The 13,182-nt window shown below is 45.1% G+C and overlaps 1 protein-coding gene across 1 annotated transcript in view; it reads right to left on the bottom strand.

Annotated features, from left to right (window-relative positions):
- CDYL2 (chromodomain Y like 2) overlaps positions 1 to 13,182 on the bottom strand; it is a 157,151-nt gene that overhangs the window by 49,045 nt on the left and 94,924 nt on the right. The window contains exon 2 of the mRNA XM_070398119.1: positions 5,863 to 6,451. Coding sequence (XP_070254220.1) covers positions 5,863 to 6,451 — 589 coding nt within the window. The remainder of the gene's footprint in view (positions 1 to 5,862; positions 6,452 to 13,182) is intronic.

Below are 13,182 nucleotides of genomic sequence, written 5' to 3'. Positions count from 1 at the left end.
TTTCTGTTCTCTGCAACCATTTGGGTAAGAGAGGGATTATCTGTTCTAGAATATTTGGTAGACTTCCCTGTAAAACCATCGAGCCTTCTGTGACTTCTCCCTGCTTTTTTATGAGAGCTCTGAGTTAATAATTTCTTCAATAGTGACTGCTCTATTCATGTTTTCCAGTCCTCCTTGAGTCTGTTTTGTTAGTTGCATTTTTCTAGAATACTGACCATTGTATCCAGGTTTTCAAATTAAATGGCATAGAGTTAGTCATAGTATCTCAGGCTTGGAAGGATTATATGCATCCAGGAAAAAGCAAAAGGGTGAGCCCAAGAAGTGGCTCCTGCCCCACCAGCCCTCCCGGCCCTGTTCAAGGCTCGTGTGCGGAACCAGCTGGGCAGTGAGCTGGGGGCCTACTCTGCCTGGGTTTCTCTTCTAATCCCAACCTGACCATTTGTAACCTCAGTCTCCTCGATGGAGGGGGTACATCAACAGCTACCACTTAGGACTGCTCTAAGGATCATGAAAATTACTTTGCAAACTCCAAGTCCTCATCATTCTCATACTCTCAAACTTTCAATTTAGAACGCAAATTCAAGGTCCAGGCCAAAGGTGCTTCAAATCTCCCCAATGCCACCAACTGGTATTCTCCTTGTTTTTCTCTTTATTGAATTTATTGGGTGACCTTGGTTAATAAAATTATACAGGTTTCAGGAGTACAATTCTGTAACACATCATCTGTATATTGTATTGTGTGTTCACCACCCCAAGTCAAGTCTCCTTCCATCACCATTTATGCCCCCCTTTACCCTCTTCTACCTCCTCTCTCCACCCTTTCCCTCTGATAATCACCATACTGTTGTTGGTTTCTATGAGGTTGGTTGTTTGTTTGTTTTTTTCTTAATCCCTTTACCTTTTTCACCCAGCTCTCGAAGCCCCTCCCCTCTGACAGCTGTCAGTCTGTTCTCTGTACCTATGAGTCTGTTACCACCCACAGGTATTCTCAATCACTGTCTGCTATTTTTGTCTCAACCATCCTGGTGCTTATTTGTCTGGAGCAGTGGTTCTGAAACTGGGTCCCTGGCCCTGCAGCAGCATCTGGGAACTTTCTAGAAATGCAGATCCTCAGCCCCCCTCCATACCTACTAAATCAGAAACTCTGGGGTTGACACAGCCATCTGAGTGGGGGTTTTTGTTTGTTTTCTTATTTGTTTTTTCAATTTTAGTAATCTGTGTTTTAACACCCCCTCCCCCAGGATCTGATTCTGGTTTGATGTTCCAGAGCCCTAGATTCTTGAAAATCCCAGGGCATGCCCCATGCTCATGCTCAGTTCTGAAGTGCTGTTAAAACATGGGAACTCCTTTATGTTCAACAAAGGAAAAAACTATAATCACATTGAAAGTGTGAGTAGGAAGAGATAAATAAACACTATACAAGTGAAAGCTGAGATAATTTTAAAGATCAATGGAGAAAACATGGCAAATGCTGCACGCTGGCGTGGGATGACTCACTCGATGAGAGGAACAATTCTGAAAACACGAATCAAGCAGTGTCTGGGATGCAGTGCCTGGGCGACAGACAACAGTCTCAGGACACAAGAAAAATGATCTCAAATTCGTTGAAATGTTAACACAGGGCCACAGGCTCAGCATCAGGAGTGGAAACTCACTGGCTTCATGGGAGTTCGGAGAATGCTGGGCATCTGTGTGTTGTGCTGGGGTTTAGACTGACAGGTTGGTTCCTAGTTAGGGCTGTTTCCACAGGTGAAAGGCTCACCTGAGTCCGTAAAGTATCGATGCTCTAGCGCAGTGATGGCCAACCTATGACACGCGTGTCAGAGGTGACACTCGAACTCATTTTTTTGGTTGATTTTTTTTTTGTTAAATGGCATTTAAATATATAAAATAAATATCAAAAATATAAGTCTTTGTTTTACTATGGTTGCAAATATCAAAAAATTTCTATATGTGACACGGTACCAGAAGTTAAGTTAGGGTTTTTCAAAATGCTGACACGCCGAGCTCAAAAGATTCGCCATCACTGCTCTAGTGCCTATTTAGGCCAGACAGCACGAACCAGTCTTCCTGGACCAGACCATGGGAGTTAGCTAACCGAAAGTTTTTCCATACAGATGAAACTGCTGTTTTAGAATAAAAAGAGATGCCTGGTAGGAAGTGCATCAGCAAGAAGGAATTATGTCAGGTTTTAAACTTTGAAAGACCAAATCACATTCGCATTTACAAAGTGAAAATCCAAGCATCATCTTTGGATCTACCCCAGTGGGTCTATAAGCCATTACTTACAAGCAAACGCATCTACAGGACTACTGGACATACATACCCAGGGCCATTAAAATTCATTGTTTAAAATGCAGAACCCCCACCCTATCTCCTGAGATCCCGATTCATTCAATTGGGGTGGAGCCCATTTTTAACAAGCTCCCTAAGGGATACTGAGGCAGATGGTCCCCGGACCACAGGGCCGATTGCCATAATGGAAGAAAAATTGGAATCAAGAGCCGTACTGAGTCGCTTCACCAACGCTGCTGGGGAGAATGCAGCCTGAAACCAAAACACCACCCTCCAGAGCCCCGATTTAGCACTTGTTCCCACAGCACAGATCAGGGAAGTCAGCAGCAAATGAGTAACGTGTTACATAATTTGCTTTTCTGTATGCAGAACCTTAATCCACCAAAGAGAAATTAAAATCATATAAAAAGCAACAGCCCACCCCCAAAACAAATGCTGGGGAACTGTATCCAGGATCTCCCCAGCCACCTTCCTCCTCATTTGCTAGACAAAGAGGAGCCCTCCTTGGTGCTGAAAACCCCATCAGCTGGCCCTTGTGCCACTGGGAACTGGACCCTTTGGTAAAAGTGGTCAGGAAAGGGGGCGAGGGGTAAAAGAGGAGGAGGAAGAGGACATTTGTTTCACATGAGCACTGACTTGCATCATCAAGGCTTCCCTCTTGTTGAAAACATAAGTGGAAACATGTACTTGACTATACCTCTGACCCGTTGCTGGAAAGTTCTGGAACCATAACACACCTTCTGCCTTGGGTCTTGTCCAAGAACCCCAAACCACCCTCTCTCTCTAGAAAGAATTCCCAGTCTTTTCCTCTCCCCAGTTACCTCAAGACCTGAACAATAAGCTAGTTCTCACCAGAGTGTTAAAGGCTAACAGTGGTTGTGGCATTTATCACCCCAGTGACCACAGAAGATGTCAAGGTGGGAATGGCAAAGGCATACCATGTATATAACATATGTATTACTCCTAATGAGCCAACCTCAGGAGTTCTCAACACTGAGCTAGAGACATCCACTTTGAACTTATTGGAGCGTATATTTTAAGTTTCAGAGGAATTAGTCCTTATCTATCTTTTTATTATGCTACTCCAAGCAGCTAACATAGTGACTAACCCTTAGGAAGTTTTCAAAAAAATAAGTATTGAATTGACTTACATTGACATCTGATGTAAAACTTAATTGCCACCCTCATACTGCCACAATGCATTAGAGTCACCCAGGGTACTTGTGAAAAAAAAACCATCTGCTCCCTGGCCACTGTGGCTCCATTGGTTGGGTGTCATCCTGTGCACCACGAGGTTTCCAGTTCGATTCCCAGTCTGGGCACATGCTTGGGATGTGGGCTCGACAACCAGTGGGGAGCATGCAGGAGGCAGCTGATCTATGTTTCTCTCTCTCCCCCCACCTCTATCTCTCTAAAAAAAACACAACACAATAAAAATATATTTAAATAAACAAATACAAATAAAAGCCCATCTTCTGGGCTCCACCCCAGACATAGTAAATCAGACTCTCCGGGGCCTGCATTCTTATCAAGGTGACAGGCAATCTTACACATGTGCAATCTGAGAACCACTGCCTTCACCTTACGGGTAAGCTCCAGGACACCAATGCTATGGGATGTAATTAAAACAACAGGGCCCTTTGGGAGCCCCCAAAGCAGAACACAATAGAAGCAGGCAGCTTCCTCCTCTCTACCCAGGATGGGCCCCAGTGGAGTAAAGAACACAGGAAAAAATGGGGCCAACAAGACACCAGAGGTGAGAAAGGTCTGGAGAAGCATTCTGGAGCTCAGGTTGGACATGAACGAGGCCACCTCTGAACCCAGCAGACTTGTCCTTGCCTATTTCCCCCAATGTGGGTAGCATGCCCACCATCAGGTCAAGAACCAGGGGACACTGATGAGGTCAAAGGATGGAGAGCAAATGGCTAGCACTCTGCCCCACTTGGGAAAGTTGCCGGGAACAAGAGGTACACCTTTATCTAGACTTCTCCACTGCCTTCTCTCCTTCATGCTGCCGTTTGGCAGTGTACGTGAGCAAACCATCCTCCCCCATGCCTCTCCCATCTCTCTGCAGTCACATTTTGAGCAGGACAGGGCACTTCTACCAGCCGGGATATGAGGAATCATGCCCAGGTCTTCTGTCTGCATCCCAGGAGCCTCAGAAGCTCCCCTCGCCAGCCACCCTCCCCGAGACAGGGAATTCCTCTACTGCCGGCAGTTGTCACAGGAGCATCAAACACGGATGTTTGTGCCAGGCCTCATTTACAGGAGCCCACTCCTCCTGGAAAGATGAATTTTTAAAGCAAACAGCGTTTACATATGGTAGCAGACAGAGTCATCTCAGCATCAGGAATCCCCAGGCGGAAACGGAAATCAATCAGGGCAGAGACTGCTAAATAAATGCTGACTGGGTGAGACTCCTCTCTGGAGAAAGAGGAACCTCCAAGTGATTGCTCAGATTCCCCGGCAAGAGTCCCTAAGGACGTCACACTCTCCCCAGCGGGGCACGCTGAGCACTCAGAACTCTGAAAGCACCATCACCCATCCCTCTGGGAGCTCTTCCAGCCCATGCCACTGGCGTCCTCGCACCCGTTCCCACCCACACCCTGTTCCACCCAGGCCACTGATGGCCCAACTCTGTTGGGCACAGGCACTCCACACTCGTGCAGGATTTCCTGACATCCCAAGGTTCAGGATTCGGGCAGCTAAGGGAAAAAATGCCACCACACAGACACACAGGTAGCCAAGAACTGGGGGAGTGCATGCAGGAGGTACACACAGCTAACCTCGGCCACAAGGACTCAGTCTGGGAGCAATGTGACTATTGGAGAAATGTCAGGCTTGGAAGTTTGAATTACCTGGGTTATTGCCTCCTCTGTCTTCAAGTTTGCCTTTGGGGACTCGGTAAGAGAGAGGAATTCTATCATCTTTGCTGTTACTTCCAGGATGGAGTAAGCAGTTAGGGGCCAACCAAAAGAATGTGCACGGGATGGGGACGGGGCAGCATGTAGGACGTAACTCAGAAATGGGGAAAGGTCATGCATGTTAGTTATAGATGAGGGGCAAGAGGCTCCCGCTTACAAATGAGTTAGTAGAACTTAAGTCCAAACTGGGTCTGAGGAGGACCAGACCCCAACCCACACTTCACCTCTGTGGGCTACCCTGCCAGGCACCCCAGGAGATTGAAAGCAAGGGCTCTGAGAGGTGTGTGCTGCCCCCAAAAGGCACTGTCCCTCTGGGGACATGAGTCTCGGATCCTGGTGGGTGAGAACTTTGAGCTGCCTTCACAGGAGAACCTGTGGTAACCGTGTCTTCAAGTGCAATAAGGAATTTTGGACCCGTTCCAGGCCTTGGCTGGAGTACCACTGGCCTGCCCTCCCCTACATGCATGGGTGTCTGTAACCAATGTGGACACATAGCCAAGTCCACACGGCCCTAGGTGAGAGAGACGACAGGAGAATTACTGCCTCGCTAAGAGTCAAGGACAGGTGGGGGTCTTGTGTGTGCATGCAAAGCCCCCACCCGCCATGACCGGAGCCAAAGGCAGGAGAAAGACAAGCCACATACCGAGCCCGTTCTCTGCCAGTGCCGCGTGGTTGATGTCACACTCGCCCAGGTCTTGCTCTCCAATGTCATTCAAATCCAAGCCGGGCTGGTGGGACCCGTTTCCAAAGTGCCTCTCATCCTTCTCGGATCCAGTGTCCCCGTTCTCCATTCCATTCTGAGCCTTTTTCAGGGGCATTATTTGCAAACCACTGGGGGTAGTCCTGTAAGACACCGTCTTGGCGGCCCTGTCACCTGCCGCAGTGGGCTTGGCCGGATACCCTTTCTTCGGCTTGGACAGGGAAGGGTTGATTCGCTTCCGTTTATGAGAAGTCCCCTTGCTCTTCCCAGATTCTGAAGGTCTATTGGAGAGTTTCTCCACCGATGGGCCTCGGCTGTCGCGCAGGAGCTTAGAGGCGCTGGCCTGCTTCCCTGACTTGATCCTCTTGTCCTTGGACAGGTGCAGCCCATTGAATTCATCGATAAACTCCTCACAGTGCAGCAGATGGTGCTCAGGCTCCCACGTGTCCTCTGTGCTCCCGTAGCCTTTCCATCGGATGAGGTACTCCCATTTTCCTTTCTTGTTCTTTCTCTTGTCTACAATCCTTTCGACCTGGGATACAAAATGAGAGCCAGGAAAGAGAGAAAGGAAAAAAATCAGTCCCAGACAACAAGAACAGCACAAAGCCCTCAGGTCAGAGGCTCCGTCCTGGCCAGGGGGCAGGGGGCAAGCTGTCCAACGCCCGTGACACTTTCAGGAGCGTTCAAGGTGGCTGGTTTATTTTAGGACATCACTGAATGGAACCCAAGGTACATGGTCATTTCCCATGATTTACTGACGCTATGCCTGGCTGGTGGCATCTGTCTGTCCATCCATCCAAGGCTTACTCTTGCTTGAAATCACATGGCAAGTTTTCATTAAAGATCTTTATTCTTTTCATTGCACCAAGGTAGAATCAGACTTTTAAAGGCCAATTTGCTGTTGGTTTTTCACCCCTACTACTACTGCTGCTGCTGCTGCTACTACGAAGAATAATAATAACAATATAATAAATACGTAATATTTATTGAGCATTTATATGGTAGGCACTATGCTGATGTATCCTTATAATAATACTAATGATTAGTAACATTCACTGGGCACATATGAGGCAGACATTACACTAAATGCTGGGCATGGATTTCCCCATTTCCTTTTGTCCTGACAACAACGCAATGCGGTAGGTATTCTTTCTATCTCCATTTTACAGTGAGGAAACTTGGGTTCAGAGAGATTAAATCACTCACCAAATTCCAAGCTGGTAAAGGCAGGGCTGGGATTGGAACCACACACCCCCAAGATATATTTTCTAATCATTATGCCATATCAACTCTCAATAACAAAAATCTTCCATGTTGATAAAAATGAATTGATTTGTCAAAGCCCAATTCCCCCCATTCAGAGCCACAAACTACAACACAGGGGGTGTAACTGAGGCAAGGTGATAGGTAATATTTGCAAAGACCCTATTATGTGCCTTGTATAACCCCATGGGTGTATGTATACTATTATTACTCCCATTTGATAGATGAAGGGATTGAGGATGGGGCAATTCCCCTACAGTGCAAGGCTAAGAGGGGTGAGATCTGAACCTAAATCCATCTGGCTATAAAGCCATGTGCTACTGTCTTCGTACCTTCAAATGTAAGACAATCTCCTCAAGTAATCCCATGGAAAAACACACTTAGGAAAATGCCAGTCCTAATGCTAATAACCAGTGTATTTAGGTGAAGGGTATGTGAGGGTCATTTATTAACCTTTCCACTTTCCTATAGATTTGAATTTTTTAATTAAAAAAGTGACAGAAAATTTTAATGCTCTACCCCCAACAAGCAAAATTTCAAGGAAAAATTAAATACATCCAAACATTTATTATATTTCAATGTCAACATAATATACTTTTCTAGGATAGAAATTTGACATTAAGTAATAATCTAGAAACTTATAAGAAGAAAAAATAATATGAGAGGGGAAAAGTGGGTATATACTGTAGTTCAGTGGTTCTCAACCTTCTGGCCCTTTAAATACAGTTCCTCATGTTGTGACCCAACCATAAAATTATTTTCGTTGCTACTTCATAACTGTAATGTTGCTACTGTTATGAATCATAATGTAAATATCTGATATGTAGGATGGTCTTAGGCGACCCCTGTGAAAGGGTCGTTCGACCGCAAAGGGGTCGCGACCCACAGGTTGAGAACCGCTGCTGTAATTAATAATTGTTGAAGATGGGTAATGAGTATGTGGAGGTTCATTATATGACTGTTAACATGTTCAAATTTTTTTTTAAATATATTTTATTGATTTTTTTACAGAGAGGAAGGGAGAGAGATAGATAGTTAGAAACATCGATGGGAGAGAAACATCGACCAGCTGCCTCCTGCACATCTCCCACTGGGGATGTGCCCGCAACCCAGGTACATGCCCTTGACCGGAATCGAACCCGGGACCCTTCAGTCCGCAGGCCGACGCTCTATCCACTGAGCCAAACCGGTTTTGGCGACATGTTCAAATTTTTATGTTTAATTTTTTCCGTAATAAAAAGTAAGAAAATTTTGAACACTGAGATTTTCTACCACAACAGAGGCTATGCAAAATAATTAAATGACTTCCATTGCTTTGCACTTAATAAATAAGCAAATAGCTAAGACATACTGCTTCTTCATAATACTGCTTCTTCATAGACAATTTTAATTGTCTCCTTAATTGATTAACCTCCAATCAAATAGGCTTACTTCTATTAAAACTTCTTTCCTTATAAAATGCCCTGTGAACATCGTTTTAAGTTTAGTAAAGAACTTTTAGCGGTATAACACAAACTGTAACAGTTTTAAAAGGTAAAATCATGCACAACTAATATAACTTCCAATCTTTGGGCCAGGGAATGGGACTCGCTAAATATTCATTTATGATCATGTCCAGGAAGTCAAGAGTGTTTCTGGAAGAGCCTGCAGCTTTGCACAGGTTGACAGAGGGAGGAAAGTGAACAAGCAAAAAGCAGCATTCCTGAAAACACCAACCTACAAGAGTCAGGAGCAAGCCCAGGTATGACTTGGGAGCTAAGGAATTGGTGTTGACAAGAGGGTCTCCAGCCTCAGAAAGCATACACTTGGCCCCCAGATGGAGAAACTTCTTCCCCAGATGAAGCAGAAAACCACGATAGACAAAGAGCCAACACAATTAATAGGTTAGTAGGTGGATGGGTAGGTGGATGGGTGGATGGGTGGATGGAAAAATGAATGGTTGGTGGAAAAATAAACAGATGGGAGGATAGTAGAATCAGGGATGAATAAAAGGATGGATAAATGGACTGATAACTGGATGAATGGGTGATGGGTAAAAGGGTGAGTAGAGACGTGAATTCTGGAATAAATGGTGGCTGGAGAGCACTCATTCATCCAGTCATCAATCCATTTATCCATCCTTTTATTCATCCCTGATTCTACTATCCTCTTATATGTATTTAAGAGCACAGGCCCCAGAGCAAGACTATCTGGCTTAAATCTCCTGTGAAACCTTTTATCATGTGTTCTTGAGCAAGTTATTAAACCTCTTTGGGCCTCAGATGACTCATCTAGCAAGGGGGAAATAACAGTACGTCATAGGGTAGTTGTGGAGAGTATACAAATAAGTAGTTTTGCATTCCCAAAGTAAAGGTCACTTAATTTTGCAAATCCTCCTGTGAATACAAACCTTGATGGTAATCTAAAGACAGATTGTTTCCCTACCTGCAGAATATGACCCTCTTAAACTATGCAATGCCTCCCTGGGAAGAAGACAAAGTTCACCCACTTAGATGGCTCTCACTAGAGCTGCTGGAGAAGCCTGGGGAGTCAGCAAGGGTGCAGTGTCAACACCCCTAACTGGAACCACAACAAGGGTGGGGGGAGGGGCAGCTTGGTTTTTCCCCCTCCGCATTACTGGAGGATTGAGTCACACAGTCACAGAGTCACAAGTGGCTTTATAGGTGACAGAAAGGCCACTGCTTTCACCTCTGGTCCCTTCCACAAATCCACTGCGTGGCTTGATCACCATTTCTACTCAAATTAACCCAATGCCAACAATAAACCATATTAACAGGATTGTCCCTAATAGTCTGATATGTGGGGAGGAAAAACTGTGGGTTCCACCACTTTCTACCCACGTGACCCTGGGCAAATTGCCCAACCTCCTGGCCCTCAGTGTCTCCATCTGTAAAACAGTAATAGCAATAACAATAACAACAACAATAATAGCAATGGCAGCAGCTACCTGAAAGATAATTGGAAGAAAGAAAGGAATACAATGGGGAGAGTAAAGTGACTTGAACACCACAGAGCACAAGGAGGTGAGTAGAATTGCTCTAATATGTATGAAACTTCAGAGGACAAAAGCACTGGTGTATACATTATTTCATCCACACTTTAAACATACCTTTTTTTTTAAGTTTTTTTTCAGGTTTAGAAAAACAACTGTTTTTTCTGCAAGACCAAAATGCCCACAAGGAGTTCATACCCCATCATACTTCGATTGCGCCATTTCCTGGGATTTAACCTCCTCCCTCACATACCGTGTAGGTTTTCTGACCCTCTTCTCCTCATTTTCTCAGAAGCATCACAAATAGAACCAGAATTCTAATTTGTTCTGTTGCTAACAAAGGCCCATGTTATTCATGACGTGATCTTGCAAAGGACTGCAACCTTCTCTGTCCGAGAAATCCTTTCTTCCTCTTAAGCTCCCCCAACCTCCACCACTATCCCTCCAGAGTGCTGGGGGCTGGCTCCTGATGCCCCCATTCCCTACCTCCACAGGACCCTTTCCACCCTCCACGTGGTGACAACCCCGTCAATCCCCTTCCCTTTTCCATGCACTTACTAACCACCACGTGGGTGATATTTTAATACTTTGTGCTCACACACACCCGCCAGCTTCTTATTTCAAAGACAAGCAATCTGAGACCATAGACTATTCCTTAGAGTTCAATCAAATCATTAATAACATTTATTCTCTGTAATCCCAGCTAATATGACATGCCATTCCACTGCAGGTGGGGGCAGAAGAATTCTGATGCATTATTAGTGGTGCCATGATGATGAGTGGATAGCTATCTCATTAGGAAAAATAATGATGGCAATCACCATTATTAGAACACTAGTGGCCCAGTGCACAGATTCATCACATTGAAAGGAAATTAATTAGAAGAAATATTTTAATATCACTATTCACCCTTTCTCTATAATAGAAGTGTCAACCAAATTCACAATTGACAATGACAGATCGAAACACATGCATGTGATTGGTGCCAGCAAGAGCTTTATATGCATCGTGCATGGGTGAGTCAACTTAGCCTTTTATATATACAGAATAAATTTGCTTAATTAGACCTGCTTTAACTGAACTTTTTCCAGCCCAGTGAAGCATCCCAACTTCTCTTTCAGGTAATTGTCAGCAACACAGCAGTAAATATCAACACGAAGCAGATTATTATTGTAGATCACACAGGGAGAACAAAGGGTAAAATATTTAACTGCAGCAGTGTTTGACTATATTCTGCGCAGTGAGAAAACCTGAAGTCATTTTCAAGGTCCACCATTTCTTACTTCTTTTCAGCTGGGTCAAGTTTCTAAATTTTCTAAATCTCCATTTTCCGGCTAATGAAAAGAAAATAGGATTCCACCAAGTCTCTTATCTACCTACTCTAGGACTTCTGTGAGGATCAAATGAGATGAGGCACGGGAAAATGCTTCACAGACATTTGGTTAAAGTGTAAAATGTTTCCACCTGGCTATAAAGCAAGTCGTGTTCCTGGGCTGAAGAAACTCCAAGGAGGCTAGTCGCTAGGGAGAGGAAGCCGGGCGTTTCTATGTGACGTCATTACCCATCACCTGGCACCCACAGCGACTGTTTTAGGCTGGGCTGGGCTGTGGGCTGCATTTTGTGTCATGGGGTCTCAGCAGCATTGGCTGCGATTTGGTGGTCTGTCACTCCAAGCTGATGGCAGGGCCTGTGTCCCACCTGGGGGAAGCCGAGTATTGCTCGCCAGGTCCGAGGTGCCGTTTCTTTGTAAATGCCAGTGTGTATCACAGCAGCTCCTGCATTGAGCGTCTGCCCCCTGGTAGTCAGTGCACATCAGTGACCGGTTGGACAGTCGGAGGGACACTTAGCATATTAGCCTTTTATATATAGATAGATACTAAGTTCCAGGAACTGTGCTAAGCACTTACCTACAAGGTGTTAGATTTTGCCTCCATACCCAGGTTTTAACCTAGGCATTATTATTCTAACATCAGTTGACAGGTGAGGAAATTGAGGCTCCGAGAAGGTAGGTAACTTTCCCTGGATCACGCAGTCAGTAGGTGGTTAACCAAGATTGGAACCCTAGTTCATCTGATTCCTCAGCTCGAGCTCTTAGCCACCTGGCCACACCGCATCAGTGGGAAACCATCAGGCTGGTAGGGACACAGCCCTTAAATGAATGATCACAAAGTACCATAGAGTAACAAAAGATGATGGTGAAGAGAAAGGTGCTGTGAGAAAGAATGGCATTGGGGACAGAGCTACCTCAGATAGCAAGGTTCCTCTGAGAAAAAACAATTTAAGCTAAGACCAAACTGGGCCTTCAGAGATGGAGCAAATTTGGACCAATGAGAGGCCTGATCAAGCAGAGAGGGTCACTCCACACCTTCCTCCTCAGCTCCCCCCTGGTAGACTAACCAAACACCACCGCCACCACCCAACATGTATTCCACATATACCAAGTGCCAGCCACCTGTATGTGATCCCTGCATATTAACTATTTGTTACACACATGAACTCGTTTAATCTGCAAAATAACCCAACAAGGCAAGTAACTGTATTCTCTTTTTTTATAAATGATAAAATTGAGGCACCAGAGGTGAAGAGCCTTGGCCAAGGCCCTGTCTCTAACAATCAGCAGAGAGCTAAGTAAGACTTGATCCAAGCCATCTAGGCTCCGACCCATGCTTTCAATGACTACACTATACGGAATCCTGTCCAGTGGGCCCAACCTGACTGAGGCTGACAGCATATCTGCATCTTCAGATGCTCACCTTTAACCCCTGCCAAGGTCACAGAAAACCTACTGCACCTCTACATGGCCGAGGAGTGGCCTCCTGAGCTTGACACTCCTGAGGAGCATGCCGTGTGGCTCCTTCCCCTTCTGCTCCAACTCTCCATTGGCCCAAATGGAAACAGACAAATCGTCAATCATATTTCCTATCCCAGCTTCCCACCAAGCAAAACAGCATATAAACTTATAATAATTTGGGAACCCAGGATACCAAAGATTTTCCTGACTTGAAGGA

The sequence above is a fragment of the Myotis yumanensis genome, unplaced genomic scaffold (assembly GCF_028538775.1).
Source record: "Myotis yumanensis isolate MYYU_CA2020_CCGP unplaced genomic scaffold, mMyoYum1.0.hap1 SCAF_18, whole genome shotgun sequence".
Taxonomy (NCBI): Eukaryota; Metazoa; Chordata; class Mammalia; order Chiroptera; family Vespertilionidae; genus Myotis; species Myotis yumanensis.
The sequence above is the reverse complement of the archived record's forward strand: the minus strand, read 5'-3'. Positions and strand labels throughout refer to the sequence as shown.